Genomic DNA, 23,103 nt, shown 5'->3' on the forward strand with positions numbered 1-23,103 from the left:
AAAACAGCTAAAAAGTTATAAATAAAAGAATTATTATTAAAAAAACAAAATACCCGACTGCACACTAAAAAAAGAGTAAAATTATTATTAAAAAAACAAAATACCCGACTGCACACTAAAAAAAGAGTAAAACAAGCCACACAATAATATTGATCAATCAAATGCTAAAAACTAATTATGTAATACCGTTTAAACAATACCTATATTAAAATACACTACAATATGTGTTCGTAATCGATAGTTAAATAAACAGAAACTTATTTTGAATACAAATTTACTGAATATAATTTATAAATGTTGATGGAAAGCATCGCAGGCGGGGACCACCTTGACCGCCACCAACGAAAATTCTGCTAAATGGTGCACAACCGAAATGACTATAAATAAGCCTCTGTTGGTCCCCGCCTGCGATGCTTTCCATCAACATTTATAAATTATATTCAGTAAATTTGTATTCAAAATAAGTTTCTGTTTATTTAACTATCGATTACGAACACATATTGTAGTGTATTTTAATATAGGTATTGTTTAAACGGTATTACATAATTAGTTTTTAGCATTTGATTGATCAATATTATTGTGTGGCTTGTTTTACTCTTTTTTTAGTGTGCAGTCGGGTATTTTGTTTTTTTAATAATAATTTTACTCTTTTTAAATTATTCTATAGTAGTAGCGGCGAGTCAACAACTAACCAGAAGTTGCTGAATTACTACGGCTATTAATCGTAAGTAGAAACGTAAAAGCGCCGAACTATTTGTTGATCCGCCGCAATACAAAATGGTCCTGTTTTAGAAAAGAACTAGCGGGAATTGGGCAGATTATATTTTATAATCGGACTGCGACATTAAGTATTCGATTATTTAATATTTTGAACATTCAATTGTAACAGAAAGAAAATTATTATATAGTTATAACATTTCTAATTATTTAAGTATTCAAAACAAATTCAAAATGGTAAAAGTTTTATTCTATTATGTTGCCCTATTAACGAAATAATTACAAAATTATGTCAATGTTTACTGTTTATTAGCACGCTTTTATTTAAAAAATACATATCGAAAATATAATTAAATTGCACACATATATTTAGTTACTCGATTTTTATTTTTTTCTTAGATACTTTAAGAAAGAAGTGCACATTCCTTTTTTTGCTTTTTGAAAACGACAAAATATTTTGGCTACACTGCTAGCCTAAAGTCAATGTGAATAATTTCGTTCCACACAGAATTTATTGGCCTCTTTTCTATAGTACTTGTCTATGATATCAGCTGTTTCAGCTTTACTTGAAGCGTTTTACGCATGCTATCCTGTTGTCAAAAGTAAAGTCAATAACTATTTTGGAAAATTGTGGAACGGGACGTAGCCGTCAACCATTTTTGTGTTGCGTTGCGCGAAAACAGACGAGAATATTTTTACCATATTTGGAGTAATATTGATATAATTGATACTTGTGGTTGTTTTAATACATTTTTGTGTCTTTTTAGAGTTATTATGATATGATTGTACACGTGAATGGACGTTCTGTAATAATATCTGCGAGGAAGAGTTTACGAGTTCCACACCCGGGTAATCCAGCTTAAAAACTGGTATATCGAAGTTTATCGCGATAATTTGCATAATACACCGTGTATTATTAATGCAGAACTTGCTAATTTGAGTTCTTGCCGTAGCAAATTTAACAGGCAGCAATGTTTGCCAGTTTGAAAAGTAAAATAAAGGAGGAGACTGGAAGTGACATCAGTAAATTAACTAGCAGTTGGCGTAGCGGAGCTTTTTTGGGTCGGATTACACTAAGAGATGATTCGGTAAGTATTCTTGAGAAGAAGCTTCAAGTACCTATTTAGTTTCTGCAAAACTTCCTGCAATAAGCAACACCAATAAGAAACATCAAAACAATATGAATCACTTGTAACTTGCTTTCAGTCTACAGCAAGTCCATCAAGCTCTGGTGGACATGGAGATTCCACTTCTGATGTAAGTACTTGTAATATCTTTTAAAATAAACTACCTACTTAGGTAGTTAAGTATCTACATTGACTGAGGTAAACAAAATTTGTTTTAAAATCAAATTCTCGATTTAGTCAATATCCCCACAATTGGAGTCATACCTGTCAGACCGAACTGGTGGGCAAGTGGACCAGGTAGCCCTACAACAGCAGTACACAGCACAACTGGAAGCCAAACTAAAAGAGAGGGATGTCTACTGGGAACAGAAGATTGAAGAGTTGAAGTTGTCTTTGGCTTCTGTACAGGGTAAGATATTTCAAAGAAGAATCTGATGTGTATAATTAAGTGTGTATATAAATATAAATTATAATTAAAAATAGAAAAGAAGATGAAAAGATGATTTAGATGCCTTTGAAGGGGACTGGCAAAAAGACATCTGCCTGGATAAGGAACTGTGGAAGAGAAGACTGAAGGCCTTTGCTCAGCAGTGTGACACAAAAGGCTTGGGAAAAAAATATGTACACAGAATCATAAACAAACAGAATTCAGAGGGTGGTGTAAATTCTATATTTTTGTTCCAATGTACACTTCCTTGTTGTACGAGTATTACTGAAAGAATATTCTGCATCCATCACTTCAGTAGCATGTATAAAAGTGGCTTGTAAAAGTTTCCAATCAATCAATAACATAAATTATTTCTACTTAATTGAAACACATAATAATGGGTTCTTACTGCGTTCAAAAGCGTGGGAGTCTCATATCCCTATTATAAAAGTGGTAAGAACCCGTTATTATGTGTTTTAATTATTTCTACTTGCTATTTGTCTGTTATTTGGAAGACGTAAAATTGTTTTGTCACTCAATTTGTCTTTTGTTAGACATGATATAAACACTTTGTAACTGTGCTGTGCCCTTGCAGGGGGACGCATGTATCTACATGCTATGTTCTGCCTTAATTGTGTTTGTGACATGTAATAGATGAATAAGATATTTAAACAGGTGAAGAAGCAGTAGCAGCACAAGCCGTAGCTCGTACAGCTCAGGCTGAAGCAGCCAAAGCTGTCACAGAGAGAGCGGCCGCTGAGAAACAATTGAATGAGTTCCGGAATCGACTGGCTGCTGCGGAACGAGCACAGGACCGCCTTGATGCCCTTACTGTGAGTCTGTAGTCTGTACATAATATGTTTACTTTAGACCGTCTTTCTTAAAGAGAATATGTACCTACTGACATCAGATTTTTTTACGGTGTATATAATTTAGTACCAAGAAACATATATACATGAAGCAAAAACTACACTAAACTACAAGACAATGTGTTCATATAAAGTGATGCATATATGATGTAAAATCAATGATATTTGGAAATGTTCTAGTAATATTTTTCAATGTTCAAAAAATATTTTCATTTTTATACCAACGTAAGTAAAAATGAGTTTCTTAGGAAGTGTTGATTCATTTAAAAAGAACTATTTGCATGTTCAAATAGTTTTGAGTAGATTAGGTGTGACCTTGTTATGTTACAAGTCGCTACGTAACATGTGCAACCAAGCTGAACACAATTTCTGTTGCTTTCTATGACCTTGACAACTGGATATACAAAAAGCAAAGAATCAATAATTGGTTGTGGATTTAGGAAAATCAGATGGTGGCACTATACATATATTTGAGCCATTAAGGAGTACGGGACCGCGCGCGGATTATCTGTCTCGCTCGCACGCACGGGATAAGGCGGCATATGTTAAGAATGAGATTTTTGTGTCCAGGCTTAACTCACACGTTAAGTAAGCATGCATTACCTATATAAATTCTTCACATATTGATACGCTGCACTTTATCTTAATAAGTATAAACTTTCATTGTGACAGCTTGGTGTTTCACTTCTATTTTTATCCGACTGCGGCGAAACAAAACGTAATGGTATAGATAGGTAATAAAAAAATTAAAGATTAAAAGCTAAACAGTAATGACGAACGATAGTGGCTATCTCGTAAACATCGCTATTTCGAAGAATTTCAGAGAATGATTTTTTTTTGTTTCATACTTTCAGAGCGCAATATTTCTTGCACATTACAATACATGCCATACGACAATAATGACAAACAAATATTCCAATAAAGCGGACTTACTGCTAAGATAGAATAGAAAAAACATGCATGACGTACCAATTCCAAATGTTATGTATAAAAGGTCAATGACCCTTTGATTTATGACCATTGATGAGGATATAACTGTTTGTACCTAATATGAGGGTAGTTTTAACTAGTCTTAAGTATGGGTTGTGAGTGGGCTACGTCGTTGGCAGTCGAATAAAAGCGTTGTTGGCGCACGGGCGTTACCTTTGTTCTCCTCGGGATCGTAAGGGGTTACGATCTTAACACACAACAACATAAAATAAGCTCACGAGTATATCCGAACTGGGGTAGTCAGAGATACATCCATCACGACGAACTACGTACTTGTACCCACACTTCACCGAGCTTCGGTCTTAATAATAACACAGTAAACCTTTCCCCCATTAGGAGGAGTTGGAACAGTCTCGGCGCGAGTGGGCGCGTGAGCGGTCGGAGTTGACAGCGGCGCTGGGCGCGGCGGAGGCGCGGGCGCGGGACTTGGCCGACGAGCTGGCGGTTGTTAGGGCCGCGCTGCCGACCGACAGTGACCACCATCACATGCACGATGACGGTGAGACATTTAGTGACGGCTCTAGCTAAACATTTAGGTGGTGCGAGACCTCTATATGGGTGACCACAAAAAAAAAAAAGTTTTCATCTCGAGCTCCTCCGTGCTTCGGAAGGCACGTTAAGCCGTTGGTCCCGGCTGCATTAGCAGTCGTTAATAACCATCAATCCGCACTGGGCCCGCGTGATGGTTTAAGGCCCGATCTCCCTATCCATCCATAGGGAAGGCCCGTGCCCCAGCAGTGGGGACGTTAATGGGCTGATGATGATGATGAGACCTCTATTGGACCCCTTCAAATACAAAATGTTTCGATTAGTTTACGGCCACCGAAATTTACCTATTTAACTCTTTTAAAAATGTTGTATACGGCTACCCGGTACGAGTTTTATGTGAACCAGTCTTGGTTGATTTTGGCGCCCACCCTATTTCGGCGCCGCGTGCGGTGGCACACCTCGCACCGCCCTAGGGCTGCCACTGGAGACATTGATAATACACTTTAGGCTGAACATGAGCGCTCAAAAAGTGGGACAAAAAATTAGAGCAGAAACAGCGATGCATGCTCTAACATTCCGTAGTAAGCGATTAGGCGAAGAACTGCCAAAATAGATGCTACGACCAAGTGATGTAAGACTTGTCTATCTGTTCTACTTAGTATGATAGGCAGCTGAAAGTATTCTTTATTCCTATTGTAACATAGAAGCATTTTCTATACCCTATTTAACATAACCTGATTAGAGTGACATATCTCTCGTCTCTTTCGTACTAAGCTGTATGTTATGTAAGCTGTGTGTTCTAGTGCCAAAGAGATATATCTCTCACCTCTTTATCAGTGGTGCTTGTACTATATCTTTGTACTGCTGACATTCTAGTCATGCTGCGTTGAATAGGGTATAGATAAATGTGTACCACCATAGGCCTGACTTCACTTACCATTAGGTAAGATTGTGGTCAAACGCAAACCTATTTGTAATAAGAATAAACTCACGGGTTTATTAAATGTTCTTTAACAGATAAGCGGGAACTAACGCCATCGGGGTGCGAGTCATACGACCGTGTGTGCAGAGAGCGTGCAGTTCTAACGAGACAGCTGCAAGAGGCCAAGATGGCGCTTGCTGACGTGAAGACGTCGTGGAACGGCCAGATCGCATCGCTGGAGACGCAGGTGATTGTATATCAGAGGGGACAAATGGTTGGTGTTGATTTTTTGTACATGTCGGTCACCGGTAAACCTAGATAACTTAAGTAGATCCTAGTTTATGATTCTTCTTCTTAACGTTTCGATGGCATTCAGATTTTTTCAGCCCAGTATTTTGCCACTCGGACAGCATTTTCGGTGGCATTTATCACCTCCTCTCGCGTACAGGTATCAGGGCACGCGGGGCAAGATGTTAGATGAGCCATAGTCTGTGGCGTAACACCACACACGTAGCTCAGGTCCGGTCCGGTCCGAGTTTATCATTTAAAGGCATTAACTAAATAGACGGAAAATGTGTAGCACACGGTAAACTTCTTCTTCTCTCGCGTGGGTTGTGGGGTGGATTACCAACCTCATCAACCCTGGTGTCACCGTAATAACATAACGCTAAAACGCAAAACCAAAAAAATATACAAGAATAATGATGTATTTTCCAGGCATTGTTACTCAAAAACAGTAGGTATAGATAGCGCTGCAAAGATTTTCCTTCGTTTAACCTTCTAATTTCATGGATAACAGACATATACATCTTTTATCTTTGTTTTTGGGTGATGATGACCCTTTTTATTACACCCATTATTATTCTGATCAAAATAAAGGGAAGCAAGTTACATAAATCTATATATATATATATATTTATGATCCAAATATGCTTCTGCAAAATGTAATGACATTTTATTTTGTGTATCCGAGTAATGAGAAATTATAAAATTATTTAATGTCAAATGGATTCGTAAAGCTATAAAAATATATAGGCTGCAAATGTGTGACTATCTTATCAAAACAAGCAATAACACAATGAATATTATCCTTAAATATATCTAATAATTATTATACTTCATTACTTGTAGCAATTATGCTTCTGGCGGTTTACCCGGTGGCTGACTGTGCATTGTGTAATAAGTTCAACGTATTTGTGTTAAGTCACATACTGGCATGACTAGGATGTGTGCATGTAACGCATGAAATGGAAATATTATCCTATGGAAGTCTATACAAATATCTTGGTTTTCTTTCTTTGTGGTGAATATTGTATAGCTACTAAAATCTATAACTACTAAATGATTATAACAATCATAAAGTGTATATAATGTTACATGTAAATAGCTCATATAAATAACTTAAATAATCTCGATTGTTCTATGTAAAAGAATGGCGCGAAAGTTTGGGATGTAGTTGTATGTAAGAGATATTTTTGTCCCTGTCCTCATAAGCCATAACACGTTTCGAAGCGGTTGTAGAGTAGTATGAAAGTAGAAAGTAAGAGCGATATTCGATTTTATTTTATAGTTTGATAGTCATCATTCTAGCTCTATCTCTTTCTGGCACTCATCGTGAGTGGAAGACGGCACTATTTTAGAACTCTCAAATTAAAATAAGTTTTATCAACCAGAAAACCATGAACGAAAGTGCATTTCTTCGAGACAATGACGTCATAAATCGTCTGAAACAACGTAGAAGGCCAATGATGATGATGATGATGATATCAACCAGAATCTGCACCGCCGGGTACATTTACTCTAGGTACAGGTCATTATCCGTGCATAGAGTTTACCGCGTAACGAATAAACAGTAAATATTTAAAATTCAGTGTACATAAGCGCCAATGTTGTCACATGGAGTTATATAACATAGGTGGCGCGGCTATCGCGGCAAGCGGGGGAGGAGGGAGCCGAGAGGAGACGAGTGGAGAATGAGAAGAGAGAGATGCAAGAGAAACTACTCAATATGGCCGCCGAGATTGAGAAGACTAAGCAGCAATTGGCGAATAGTGAAGCTAAGGTATGTACACATCATCTTCAATTTTTAATAAAGAAATCATGCATCATTGCATCATCCATGCAATAAAAGTTAGAGATTTAGTCTATAGTTAAAGAGATATAGCCTCAAAAATGCTACTTTAAATATAACTTCAACATTTTACTTTTATATACAACAAACCTTATAAATTTTATCTAACCTTATATAAATTACTTAAACAGCCTATATACACCCACCCCATTCAGGGCACAAATATCTCTACTTTTTAAATGACAGTGGAAAATTGTATTTCGGAAAATGATGAATAAATCTTGCTATATAGTCGTATAGTCGAAATCTCTAGCTTTTTTTTACATCAAAATATAATACAGGTTGGAGAAATATTCGTACAAGCTAGCTAACGTTCATAGTGCAAATGCGATAAACATTATATCCCTAAAGCTTATCAATGCATTTTCCGATCGTCCAGTCAGCATGTATGGTCACGAGCATTAATATGGTACCATGTCACATTAAATTCTTTGACAAATTGAACTGTAAGTCTCACTAAATGTCAAATATGTTAGTGCGACAGAGTCCTAAAGTGGGTACATTATATTGCTCATGACTGTGTACAAATCGTATCTAACAATACAATAATACTGAAATAATATTGACATTACATCTCTAAACCTTTAGCCAGCCACTATGTAATCTATTACTCATGCACGTGATAATATCAAAGCTAGGGCTAAAAGGAAGTGGTATAGAAATAATTAGTGAAATATTTGGAAAAATGATATAATAATTTCACCCACAAATGCTGTTTATCTATGTATTAGTCCTCCTCCTACTATCGTGTGGGTTGTGAGGTGGACGACCAACCTCATCAACCCTGGTGTCAGGGTTATTATTGAGCCGCCAAAGGCCCCTGACGTGACTCAAGTAACGATTACGTATTTACATCAGTAAGTAGTAACCGGGACCAACGGCTTAACGTGCCTTCCGAAGCACGGACCATCTTACTTCTGGACAATCAGGTGATCAGCCTGCAATGTCCTAACCAAACTAGGGATCACAAAGTGATTTGTCCCCACCGGGATTCGAACCCGGGACGCTCAACCACTGGACCACGTAGGCCGTTGTTGAGTGAGTCGCTATCAAATGGTAAACTATGCTACGTCCTGTCATCTGTGTACCAAATATAGTTCAGCACTAGCAGTATGCTCAAGACGTTTTTTTAGAAATAGAAATATTTTATTGCGATCACGTGTTCTTAGGTTTATCCAATCGACGTGGCGAGCGTATCCTGTCTACGTAGACAAGTGTCTTTTACTACGTAAAATTCAAGCGTGCATAGCGGCAGCTAGAAAGTAGTCGGAAAATACCACTAATGGTGGGTTTCAACTGAAGCAGAGCAGGGACGTAATCTACTAATCTCAGCCTGCGAGAGAGCATGTCCTTTTCTCCCTCGCGGAGTCACCGGTCCGCTCCGTTTCAATGGAAGCTCACTCTAATGCTAGTTTGTTTATAATCATCCAAAGTGTAGTATGTATGTCAACATTATATAACCAACAAAATATACCGTTATAAGTTTTGTATCTATATACATACAAAACCGAAAGGTCACTGACTGACATCATTACGATATCTCAAAAAACTACAAGTCCTAAATTCTGCGTGGTGGACGGTTTTAGTCCGTAGGCGCTTACTAAGACGGGATTTTGCGAAATTCAACCCCTAAGGATGTAAAAAGGCGTGGCAAAGTTTGTATACTTTCTTTTCATTCTACAGTTTTAGTAGTCGCAGGTGACAGCTAGCAACCCATATTATACCCTTCCTTTTCGCCCAAGCTAGCTCCCTAGCATTATATAAATCTGTGTGTCGGTGACGCCAGGTGGTGCGTCTCAACTCGGAGGTCCACTCGCTGGCGATGGAGGTGAAGAGCCTCCGCAGCTCCGCCAGCCACGTCGGCGTGAGTTCCAGCCTCTACAGCATTTAGCCGTGTAGCCTGCCTAGAATAGTCTGTGGCCAGGGACGAGTTACCAAAAAAAATTGGCGGAGAGTAAAAATATTGGAATAATATATTTTTTATGATTCCGCATATGGAGTTGTTTAGAAATCGTGATATACTTGTTTAGACTCTAAAACTTACGAATACAACCTTTGATTGTATTCTCTATATTTAAATCGACAATGGTTTTTAACAAAATGGATTTTCGCAAATGCTCTTTAGCAAAACTTATGGCCTATCATTATATTTTTGCAAATAGTTTTACACGAATTTCCGACGACTTTTTTAAATCCTTCTCTGGCTACAGATCTGCCTAGCACCACTCTAGTCCTGCCGTCCTACGCGACTGTGATGACGCATTGCCAATTAGGTGTTTGCAGATTTAATATAATGATGCAATCTACACAAAGAAGGAGTGTTTTAAATCGGTCAATACGTTACTATGTACCATAAATTAAAGTTCTCGGCTCATTAAATTAAAGTGCTCGGCAGATTTTTACATGATAGTTGAATGTGCTGCTAAATCACGATTACATTTCAGAGGTTTATCAAGTTTTTATGAATTAAGTGCTTATAAAATGTGTCGTGACAACATTATTTCTAAAACCGAACATTTAATAAATAAATATTGTATAATTAATTTATTACTAAAATTAGAATCAATGTGATCGTTTATTGCCTCATTAAGAGTAAACGAATTAGTGCCACCACAGATGGTAGTTTCTGGAAAATAAACACCAAAAAGTTTGGATTTTGTATCTATTGCATCATAATATTATTTTGTCGTGACACTTAACAGAGTTAAGGCGCGTGTATTCAAATGAAGTTGTGAATATTTATTATTATTTAACGGTAGTGCCTCGTCACATCTCGCTTGTCTAGAATTTAGGTAATGAATTTATTGTTTTGACGAATTTCAATATTGTCCTATGATTAGTAATTGTTTTGCACTATTACTTAGCTTCATATTAGATTTTATTGTTAGATGTTTTTGGATTTGTTTATTTTTTATTGAGACAAATTTATTTTTTTGATGTTGTGCAATAGAAATGTTTTAAATTAAAATGTATCACGACGGTAGTTCCTATAGATTTGTGTAATGGGTTGGGTTTATACCTCGCAAATTTATGAAGTTTCATTATTCAGTGAATAACATTACTAAAAATAACTATTATAAGCGTGTTTTTGGGGGACTGCTTTATATAAAATGACAAACTTCACTGCAGTGTGTTGTGTGGAGTATTAATTATAGTCACGTTTTAAAGAGTGTATTCACAGCAGGTATTTTCACTATGCTTTGGGGCTATGATATTTTGATTCATAATACAACGAAAGATAAATTGCGTAGATAATATTTATTGTACACAAAACGTGATGACGTATGTGATAACACGCCAGTGGCTTGATGACACAGGTGCAAACACCTTGTCGGTGCTGGTTTGTGATCTTTTATTAAAAATAAGTTAAGCCTTTTACATTCCACGTAAGTCATTCTTAAACATTTTTATTCTAGTACTTAAAACTTGGCTATCACAAGAACAATAGTACAATACATTGTAATAATTGTTTCGGCATTTTAAATTTTATTTGCTGTTATTTTTGTATAGATTTTTTACGGAATAAATTATTTTAGATGGTAAATTTTTATTTTTATTGATCCCATTCGTGCATGTGTTTTCATGGCTTGATTAATCCGGGTGACTTGAATGCATGGTGTAATGCTTTTTACTAACAAAATGTAATGTAAAGTGTTTATTTAGGCTTTGATGTATTACAGACAGAATAGAATTCATGCATTGCATTTTTAGTTTTAGTGTCTTAATAAAGGTAAGTACGTTCTCGACAAATATACGTGAGTGTAAATTAATTTCGACCGTTGATGGATTTTGTATCGAAGTCCGACACAATTGTGGTTTTTCTGGCAATGTTGTTTGGAAGTACAATGCGGGCCTCTTCCAGGCAAGAGTGAATGAATAGGCATTGTCTAGGTAAGCATGTCGCATCCTCACATCATCACTTACCATCAGGTGAGATTGTGGTGAAATGCTTGCCTATCATGAATAAAAAAAAAATCGGTAACGCATTGACCCTTGAAAGTATTAGGGTCAAAATATATCTGTAAAAATGTTTTTTTGTATATTACATAAAATCTGGTTTGATATACAAGTATACCAGTTAGTATGAGTAACAGTAATGATTAGTGACGCAATATGTTTCCCAACTTGTTACCGAAAACTAGAGCGCCAATGTTGTCAACACTTAGTTTGTTTTGCACTTTCACATATAGCGACTGTGGTTGTGTAGTTAATAGTGTAACTTTAGTGCAAAAAAATTGGTGCAACAAAAATAATTGTAGTTCCAAAGTAGGTTCAACAAAGTGAAGTGTCTTTTGTGTAATATTTTAAATTTATCACTGGCCTCGACTTTGGCCAAGGTTTGTAAGTAGTCAATGTAACCATCTATTTTTGTGTTATCTGTACGGTATCGCCTATCAATCAACGTAGTTTTCCGATTTTCGTCTGCGTAAAATACTTATCATGAAAATAAGCAGGTAAAAGGAGCAAAGAAATCGCTTTTATTATTAACTATCTCACACCTTTCTTATAAAACATTTTTGGTTCGTTTTGAGTCTTAATTTTGATAATATCCGGTTATTTATGTTCTGTCTCAATAAAACAAGTGTTCTTCTGTACGGTTTACATAATTTAGTTAATATATCGTATTCAATAATTGGAATCACAAAAACGTAGTCAAATCTTTGCCAGGCTAAGTAACCAATGATGACGTAATTTTCACAACAGTATCCCAAATTAGGTACATACCTACAAAAAAGCTATACCCCAAGTGCTTTGTGCCAATAATGTTTGCAACTTAAGTATAATTTCTATACATTATTTATTTGAGATATGTTTGTGGTTGTGAACTGCGATTCCCACAATAACTTTGATATACATAGCATATCGTCAATAGTAAACTAGGTTTAAAATAATAATAATCCGCGCCACGAACGAAATCGACGATTTAAAAAAAACGATTTGGCAGACAAGTCCTAATAATTCTATACAGAATCTGCGACAGAAGCATCGCAGCCGCGGTCTTTCTTGACATGGACTTAAATACATAATACCGGGTTCTTACCGTGTAAAACATCAGGGATGTGAGACTCTCGATATTTCAACACTGTTGCAAGTGCCATGACTCCCCAACCCCACTCCAATCCACTCGGATTTCATCAGTCATCCCGTGATCATGATACTTGCATCTGTGTTGAAATATCGGGAGCTCCATATCCCTGATTTTAACGCGGTATGAACCCGATATTATGTGTTTTAATTATGGTAATAACCGCGTAAATCTCAAACAATGAATGGACTATATTTAAACCTAGTCTTCGTTTTCCAATAATACTGTTATTAACGTTTTAAATATAAACCAACCAACTGTACCGTATTACAGGAAAAGACAATGGACCTAGAGAATAGGATCGCAACATTGACAGAAGAAAATAAGGAACTGGCTGCGGCTCTGGAGAATGAACGGACCCTGGTGAAGATTCTCAGGGAGAAATTGGAGAAGTCGAGCCAGCTGCATGACGACTCCAAGACGGAGGTCAACCACCTCAACTCCTTGCTGACAGAGATGCAACATGACTACATTGATATGCAGAGGAAGTTTGACAAGTAAGCTTTTTTTTAAAAATAATTCCGGTGCGTAAAATAACAAAACAGAGCATCACGCCCATATCTCCAAAAAGGTAGGCAATGGTGTATAATATACACACCCATTCCTCCGATAAATATTGATAAATAACTTCGTCCATTGGTGATGAATCAGGCAGACACATTTTTTTTTACATCTAATTTTGGTTCTGTTGGTTTCTTTTACTTATCGTATCATGAAGGGCTGCACTATATTTTTTTAATAAATAATGTATAAAATAGTACCTGCTAGAATCGGTGTCATATTGAGACTAAAATAGAGTTTTTGTTAGTATAATCAATCACACTTATTGAACATGTGATCACCACATCACATGACAGAGATTATGTTACAGCACCCGTAACTATGGCAACCGCATAACGCGTGACGCAATATTCGAACTATTTCGAACCAATAGGATTGCTTCATTTTAGCGCCTAGCCAATAACATTTCGTATAACACAAGACACGCGACATTTTTGTGCATGCTACGGGTGCCCATCTGCCTTTAGGTACATACCAATACCAAGGCATACAAAGGAATGCCCATAGTATATAGATCAAAAAACTAAGGTATTATATTGTTAGCGACCTCGTAACAATTACTCGGGGGGAAGATTCAGACCATTATTCTGAGTAATATCATGTGGAATTTCCGTCGCAGAATTCATGTTTTATTTTTTAGTTTTTTTAAATTATTTTCAATTCTATACTTTTGCGATGGAAAATTCCACTTGATATCAACTCAGAATCATGGCCTGAATCATCTCTCAAAGTTTTCGTTACGATTTCACTAACACCCTAAAAGCAAAGCTGTATGTATAGCGAATATAGATAAACATTCATAAACTCATGGCCGTAATTCCGTAGTACAGTTGATAGGACACGTCTTAAAGAGTTATTTATTTACATACACTTTTTATCTCTATCGTCTCAAACACGTAGAGATCTTGGCTTCTGAACAAACAGTACGATTTATGTTTATATTATGTAGGTATAGTACAACAAACACAGCTGCCTCACATTATATTATGATCTATTTACTAACTTTCCAGGCGCGACTCGTTCCACGTTGATTTCAGTTATACAAGCACTAAAGGTATTGTTATAGCACTGAGAAATAATGTATCTTTCTCCAGCTGAAAAAAACCCAAATTGGGTTCAGTAGTTCCAGATATCACTCCTTACAAACACATTTACAAACTTTACCTAAATATTATAGTGTTAGTGTAGATTGACTTCCTCATGATTCCAGAATAATAAAGTATAGTTTAAATGTTATGGGGGTTAAAAAGGCCATATTTCTAATCATCTGAAAAAGCAAATTGCTATTTGACATTTGATAACATTGCGCAGTGACTTTTATATGTGCAAATGTCAAATTGCAATATTTACTTTTTAGATGAGTTGTTTCAATGTAGCCTTTCTAACCTCCCTGTTGTGGTTGTACTTAAAGGATTCTGTAACAAAACAATACATATTGTCAAAAGAAACTAGAAGCGGTAGGTTTGTGTCACGATGGGCGACAATATTAGCATATTAGAATAATTGCTCTCGCATCAGACTTTACAGCCATTTTAAAAGCTGCCATAGAAACGCTGTTTGAATCATCTGATAAAGATGTAAAGGCATAATGGGCCATCTTAGAGTCTAAATGCGGAAAACAGAGCCCACTAACTAACTAACTAACTAACTGATGTAAAGGCCTGAGATGATGAGAATAGTTAACCTGATGCTAAAACATTGAATGAGGGTATGTGTATTTTGTAATATGATGGATCATCATAGTCAAGGACTATGCCCTAATTACCTCCGTACATATTCATAATTTCAATCTTAGTATTCGTTCTAAAGATGGCAACCGGTTATTTGTGGTTCTGCCAACCTCATTTTATATTACGGGCCTGAGTATCTATGACCTATATGGCCTTTAGGCCCAAAATCCTTTTGAAATCCAAACCCCATTGTTTTAACTTTTGTGTCTGGAAATCTTAACCGCAGGATATATTTGTAGGGTTCTGTAGTAACCAGTAATGTTACTGTATGTAAGTGTTAAGGAGATATGTTATTGGTTCCAGAGAAAAACGCGAGAAAGACGAGGCATTGCTGCGTAACGCTCACATGTCGCAGTCGATAGAGATGAGCCAATGCAACGTGCGGTACCAGGAGACTGAGATCACCGACCTGAAGGCCAAGATTGCTGAGCTGGAAGCTCTGCTGGCGCAGCATAAAGAGGTAAATACTTTCTTTTTTAAGAATAAACCGACGGTAAAAAAACGAAAAAAGTAAATTTGGATGGGTTGTGTGGAAGGTGAGAGTACTGAGATGTAGACTGACAGTAAAAACTAAGAAGCTGTAGTAGCATTAGGCGGATGAGACTTTCGCCAAAAATATATATAAGAACTGACGATTCGAAGTGTCATCTACTGAACAAAGATGTGTTTGAGTTTAAAGGATAGTAAGTGTTTAATGTTTGGTACTCAGTTCATCTTGCAATGGATGTCTTTCTGACTAGCACAATTGGCAATATAGTCGTGAGCTTAAACATAAGCCGAAGCATAAGTATTTGACCTAACCTGTATTGGGCTTTCTCTTCGCCGGTTAGAATGTCAGACAGGCAGTCGCTTCAAAAAAATCAAACCTGACCAACATAACAATGTTAGAATGCATTCAGCTGCTTATTGATAACATGATGATTTGTCTCTAAAGAACTAGCCACCCCCTAAACCAAAATCTGAGTAAGATTTAGAAGCAAATGTAAGAACAACTGGTTAACAATCACCAATGTTTCTTTGCTGACCAGCTAACGTTTATGTAAAACTATTTCCAGAACCAAGCGGCGTGCATGTTGATAAAAGAGCACGAGGAAACTCGCAAGACTGAAATAGAACAACTGAAACGGCGGATAGACGAAGCGACTGACAGTGAAAACGCACTCAAAAAGACTATACAAGACTTAGAAACCGAAATCTGTGATAAAAATAAGGTAAATATATTATAAAATATAAAGCACTACGCATCGTACCTAATACAGAGAAAAATGCATGAGAGGTCGTGCGTGAGGTTCAAAATCTCATTTCTTTCTAACTCCTTAATTGTCAGTCAGTCATTCGAATGACTAAATTTTAAATTTTTCAACGAATTTCCATTCTGTTTGGCATTTGACTATCCATTAATGTCTATTTCGAACTATAATGAACAACAGATACTTTTTGTTACCTGTAAACTAGCGTTATCGAATTTTCAGAAAATAAAGACTCTAGACAACCGGATATCAGATATGAAGAAGACCTTACAAAGAGAACTGCAGCAGAGCAGTAAGTCTGACCTCACCTCAGTGGAAGAACAAGACATTAGCAGACGGTATGTATTCTTACTTTATTCTATGAACAATGTGGCGTGTGTTTCTATAAATAAGTTCTAATGTTGAAAGATTGCACCTTGAAACTAAGAAGGAAACGAAACGTAGAAGTGTGCAAAATGCAGTATCTAGTTTAAGCTCCCTCAACCAAGTCTGCCGCATCCGTCACACAATGCAGCTAGGCTATGCTACCTGGAAACCGGTGTAGAGGGCACTCGTTCACTATTTGAGACAGTATGGAGACTCCTTTAAACCCCATTTATCTAGGTGATAGTTCGATTTCCCGTGGTTGCTCCTACACCGGTTCAGTCGGGTGCAGATTTTTCGTTTGGTGTCGAAAACCAGGGATCTTCCGCGTGGGATTTCGAATAAAGTCCGAATTTGTGCCTTTGAACAAGTTCTACTTCAACCTCCATGTATGTTCCACACTAAATTGACTTTTTATGCGATCGTCAGACCAGATCGGTGTCCTTGATAGAAGTCGTGCGCTCGAGAGGTTATCCAGCGTGTCTCTTATTGGCATGAGGTCAGAGAGGTTCAGAGAAGTTCTTATTCCACTCATATGCAGCTGTTCTGCACCTACGTAGCTCAGGCGGTGGAATATTAACCAGGACTGGAAGCTAAGGGAGTGGAGTGGATCTTATCACTCCCGTTATAAGGCGCATTGCTTCGTGTAGCTGAGTGTCGACCTTGTGTGTGTGTGTGCACTTCGCTACCACACGGGGCGTAGTACTCAGCGGTCGAGTTTACGAGGGCTAATGCCGTGCGGAAAACAGACGCAGAAACCCCCAACTTGTACCTGTTAGACCTCGGAGGATGTTCACTGGTTTTCAGTTTTTGCTTGACGTTATCTAGATGCTGCTTATACGTCAGGGATCAGTCGAGTGTAACGCCAAGATATATGATCGGAACAGAACAAAAGACTGTAGTGTGTGCTGGCTTTTAAAAAAAATGTGTAACCTTTCACTTGACAATGAAAAGAAATTCACAAAATATAAGTAAATTCCGTTTGCAATATCAGTCTCATAAATGTATTCCGTCTTTACAGATACCTAAAACACGTAGTGCTCCGGTTCCTCACAGCCCGGGAACTCGAAGCGCGACAGCTAACAAGGGCTCTCTCCGTGTTGCTGAGGCTGTCAGCTCACGAGGAGGCACTCTTACGGTCCGCCCTCCCCCCGCGATCGGGCATATCCGCCTGGTTCCCTTCACTGAACAACACCTGATCCTAGACTTTAAGGATGACTGGTAACTGACTTAATTTCCTTATTTTAAGCCGTCGGATGGTGTGAGCGAGATGCCAGATATTTATTAGCTGATAAAATTATGTTATTTTGTGTTTGATTACTATTTAACTGAGGTAAGTGAAACTTTAAAACGTCTTCATTTGTACGACTACATAAATTCGAATTGAATTCGAATTGTTTTGTACTTATATAAAACATTATTTTTTGGACATTCGCAAAAATAACCCTTATCATATAACCACATAGATGAATGTGGCCATTAAATTGAATACAATTATGATATTAAACTTAGTATAAAATGTCTGGCGAAAAGCTTGCGGTGTCTGGCGTTATTCCTATTTTATATTTGTTTCTTATAGGCACTAACATGTGCACAATAGCGTCAAACGATATCGAATAAAATGATAGATTGTTATCCGTATTAAGTTTATTTCAATATTGATTATTTTCGTACATCGGTATATTTTTAAAGAGAAAAGAAAAACATATTTTATGCGTTTTGTTAATCATTTGTGATATTATTTTCTCTATTACTTACGTTACTGTTGTATTTAAAATTATTTAAAAGTATTTTTTATTGATTATTATAATTATGAATTATAAGTATTACTTGCAATTGCAATAAGTATTGTAATCTTTATTTTGGTATTTAATGTTTTAATTAAAACGTTGTAATTAATTATATTGGTGGTAATTCCTTTAAACACCATCTAATTTTATTTTAAGTTATATTATCTGTAATTTTCTTATCCGCAGAAAAGGAAAAGGTCGGATAATCGACAGGCATAACATTATGGCATTTATAACATTTATGGATCACTCGTAAATTTTAGGCAGAAATCTAAAACAACCCTCTAATAATTTTACATTGGCCAATAATTAAGTTGACATACCAGCGAGATACCTATTTGATTCGCCCGGGTAATTCATTCATTAACTCGTTCATTTTAAAATTGACGGCAATCATCCGTCTCTTTCCTTTTCGGCGGATAAGAAAATGAGAGGTATAACATAAAATTAAGTGGTGTATACAGTAATTAAAACCATTGTATAGGTATAAAAATGGATAGTTTATTAAAATTGCCTTAATAGTTGCTAGTCATTCTTTGAATACGAATATTTATGTGAAATTTAAATGTGAAATATTGATGTTATTTTTGTTTGCATTATTGGTTGAAAATATAATCCAAATTATGACAATATGGCAATTGATTTTTTTAGTAAATACATAGGCACTTAGCGGGACAAATGTGAAGCAAACGCGAGACCTATGGAATTCACAAAATATTGTAAATTATGATGACATTTAGAACTACCCTCCTTTTATGCTTAGCTATCGAATAAAATGATGAACACTGCCAGTCAATATATCCTATATATAAGGCCTTCTCGATTTTGTAAAACTTTGGCTGCTGTTATGCGTAAAAGCTTATGAAGACCCGTGAACGAATAGACTAATATTGTAAGTCTCGAGTGTTACATTCACACGGATAACTAATAGCTTAAGAATAACGCAGGTGTAGGTACGGCCACGGTAATAGGGTATTTTTCAACTAGTCAAATCAGTTACTTTTTACTCAACGTCAAAACAAGAAATTACTGTGGAATTTGTATGAAAAAGCAACCTGTGACTAGCGAGCGATAATTGTAACAGGCATCTTACGACCTACCTTATCGATGTAGTAACCATAGTAACACTTAATCATTTGCAAATCTCTGACTGTGAATTTTGTCTGACATTTGATTCTTGACTCCTTCAAAATAAGATGTAATGGCTGTTCAAATAAAATGCAATATCGGTTATAGAGTGTCGTCACACGCCAGATGCGCCGCGGAATTTATTTTTTTCAGAGATTGGTTGTTGATTGGTTGTCTGTTATACAAGGTCTATTGTTACATATTTATGCTATGTCTGCCTACCCATCCGTGCTCGTACCTTATGTACATTGTTATATTAATGCTGGTGGAATACAGCAGCAGCGTCAATTGAAGGCACCGTTTTGTAGATAATGTTTATATGAGATCTGTCAACGTGTGTAGTCTAGTCTTGCTTGTTAATACTACGGCTTAAGGCGGCCTCTTTTTGGAGCGAAGCTTGGGAAGCGAAGTGGAGATGGGAAGTGAAATTAGTTATATATTCATATAATCTGTCGAGCCTACTTTTGGTAAAGAAGGATTATGAAAGATTTTCATATTAGAAGTTCTATATTCCTGTGGACTCCTATATCCCTCATCAACCCTACTAGCAGGGTTATTATTGAGCCGCCAAAAGTCCTTGAAATACAGTAGCTGGGGCTGACTGCTTAACGTGCCCTCCGAAGCACGAACATTCTGTAATATCCTGACCAAACCATGGATAGTCTCACGAAGCTATTTTTGTTAGACGTACCCCACCAGGAATCGAACCCATAACCTCCGGATTGTGAGCCTAACAGTGGTATTAGAAGCAGACTTGTGTAATTATTGGTTAAGAGAGTAAAATTGGTGTAGTAGAAAGAAGAATGAGAGGTCAACCAAAGAGACGCATTATTTCCGTTTATGGATAATTCCGCTGCAACCTTCCTCTCTGCTGTGTTTTCACTTCACTCTATTCCTACGTTCCACTTCATTTCTCTTCTCCGCTCTAAGGAAAAGGCAGCTTTATAATAGAATCGTGTATGTATTTATAAATTTATACCGTCGTTACAACAGAGTTTATTTTTGGTTGTTTAAACGCCACATTATATAGTCGAGGCAGTATGTTTCTTTCTTCCTTTCTTTTAGTAAATTAAACATGAAAGAAGCGTTACTCGAGTTTTGTATAGGGACATGTCACAAAAATTGCCCCAATCTATTAATTTAGTAAAAAAATATTCCCCATTCTTCTTTTTCATATCATACCTGTAGGCTATTGCTATTGCTTCTATGATGTTCTGAGAGCATATAAAAAACATAGAACACGTTCAGCTGCTTCTCTTCCCGGGCATGTCGTAAAAACCGACAGAGGGATTGTGTCCTCTAACATGATGGACTAATGTTATGGGCGATAGGCTGATCCCTTATCACCATAAGGTTCATCATATCCATCTTTGGACTTCGTATCAACAGTGGCTGCAAGTTGTCTTTGATTACTTGTGGCTCTGCCCACCCCATTAGGGATTACGGGCGTGAGTTTATGTATGTATGTATGTACCTGTAGGCTATTGCCATCGTGGTGAAAGGTTTCGCCAAACTACATTAGATTTTGACTCGGATAGTTTGAGGTGCTCATTAGTAAAGCACGCCTAATGTGCCCAAGTAATGTGAGACTTTCCAGGCGACATTCCTCAAAAACAATATAGATGGCGCTATAAAGATTTTCCTTCGTTTCACCTTCTAATTTCATGGATAACAGACATATGCACCCGGATGAGAGCCTTCAGCGCTCCCCATTTGTCCGGCCAAGTAGTTAATGCCATCTGCGGCAAATCTACAATAAGTCACGTCAAAAAAAAAAGACTTATGCATATTTTATCTCTGTGTTTGGGTATAAGTAATGACCGTTTTTATAACACCCAGACACAATATATAGAATAAGAATAAAATAAAATTTATTGCCAGTAACAATTAATCATTTGCAAATCTCTGACTGTGAATTTTGTAACGGTCTGACATTTGATTCTTGACTCCTTCAAAATAAGATGTTATGGCTGATCAAATAAAGTGCAATATCGGTTATACAGTGTCGTCACATACCGTATAGCTTGTGACCAGATGCGCCGCGGACATTTTTTTTTTTCAGAGATTGGTTGTTGATTGGTTGTTCTCTGTCTGTTATACAAGGTTACATATTTATGCTATGTCTGCCTTCCCATCCGTGCTCGTACCTTACGTACATTGTTATATTAATGCTGGTGGACAGGTCCACCCATTATTATTTGATCAAAATAAAAGAAGCAGCGTAGGTTACATAACTCTATACATAATGTGATCCATATATCAGGTCTTCTTATCTTATTCAGCCTATACGATCCCACTGCTGGGCAAAGGCCTCCCCTTGAAATATCAGGTAACAATTATTTTTATAATGCTTCTGCCATTACATTGTATTTTTGAATAATTGTGTACCCGTTAAATCTAGACAGCGCCATCTATATTATTTTTGGGGGACGCACCCTGGAAAGGCCTTTATTACTGTCAAGCTTCGTCCCTTTTCTTGAGCGACATGTGTCCCTGCAGACAGCGGGCGAAATCGCTTCACATCGCACGACATCTCGCGATTTTGCCATTATAGCTGCGGGCATAGCACCGTAAGCGTGCGACTCTTTCTCGTCTCGACATACGTCACCCGTCACTCTCTCACAGTATTGCACAGAAAGAGACAGATGATTTCTGTCGCGGCGAGAAAGAGTCGCGTGCTTACGGTGCTAAGCTAAGCTTGCTGGTGACAGAAATCGTCGGACGAAATCTAGCGATGACGTACAAATGTCCTCTAGTGGTGACGTGGCTTTATTGGCGGTTTCGTCAGAAAAAGTACTTCCCCACTTAAATATCGAATATTACTTGTTTCGTGTTTAATCTGTACTTTACGAACAATCCATCTTATGGACTGAACAAAATAACTGTTTTGACTGTATAAGTGGAGTTTATAAAGGAGATATATGTATATATTATAATCAGATGAAACCTATTTTTTTATTTAAAGAATTTGTTTTGCATCGTAATTATTGAGTTGTTGTTTAATTAATATAATTCTATGAATAAAATATGACAAGATATAACTGTCTTTTAGTTTTTTCTCGTTAATGTTACGGCGAAACAAATGAAAGTAGTTAATTAAATGACAACATTCGCTTTATGTCAAATGTCTTGCATTTCGTTAGCATTAGTGTAGTGTTGACGAAAGCGAGAACATATTGGCCAAGCAATCCATATTGGCTAAGTATCGTTAACAAACTGTTGTAATGTTGTACATGTTGTTTGAATAACGACTCACTGTTATGTAGCCGTTTTGTATAAGATATTGACATCATAACAAAAACTGAGGAAAGATTGAGACCGTGATTCGAATTGATATCCAAGTGGAATCATTTAGGCCCTGCGCAGACGACAGACTATCCGTGACGCACTTTTTAGTCTGTGAAAATATAACCTATGCAATTATATGCAGTAACGCACACGACGCGCAAAAAGTCCGGCGCGTTACTGCATATAATTGCATAGGTTATATTTTCACAGACTAAAAAGTGCGTCACGGATAGTC

At 36.9% G+C, this 23,103-nt stretch overlaps 1 protein-coding gene across 3 annotated transcripts; it reads left to right on the forward strand.

Annotated features, from left to right (window-relative positions):
• Nucleotides 1-1,366: 1,366 nt before the first annotated feature.
• On the forward strand, nt 1,367-22,621 carry LOC126371890 (golgin subfamily A member 1). Of its 3 annotated transcripts, XM_050017350.1 has the most exons (14): nt 1,367-1,586; nt 1,671-1,805; nt 1,924-1,974; nt 2,082-2,253; nt 2,947-3,104; nt 4,467-4,629; nt 5,637-5,788; nt 7,457-7,603; nt 9,459-9,536; nt 13,032-13,255; nt 15,353-15,509; nt 16,105-16,260; nt 16,522-16,637; nt 17,684-22,621. In XM_050017350.1, exons 2-14 carry the CDS (start codon nt 1,689-1,691, stop codon nt 17,859-17,861), a joined length of 1,869 nt encoding a protein of 622 aa, XP_049873307.1. In that variant the 5' UTR covers nt 1,367-1,586; nt 1,671-1,688; the 3' UTR covers nt 17,862-22,621. The 3 variants fall into 3 exon arrangements, with proteins under 3 accessions (XP_049873307.1, XP_049873386.1, XP_049873458.1); XM_050017429.1 differs by lacking the exon at nt 9,459-9,536 and having other exon boundaries at nt 1,367-1,805; XM_050017501.1 differs by lacking the exons at nt 7,457-7,603; nt 9,459-9,536 and having other exon boundaries at nt 1,367-1,805.
• Nucleotides 22,622-23,103: the final 482 nt, after the last annotated feature.

The sequence above is a fragment of the Pectinophora gossypiella genome, chromosome 1 (assembly GCF_024362695.1).
Source record: "Pectinophora gossypiella chromosome 1, ilPecGoss1.1, whole genome shotgun sequence".
NCBI lineage: Eukaryota > Metazoa > Arthropoda > Insecta > Lepidoptera > Gelechiidae > Pectinophora > Pectinophora gossypiella.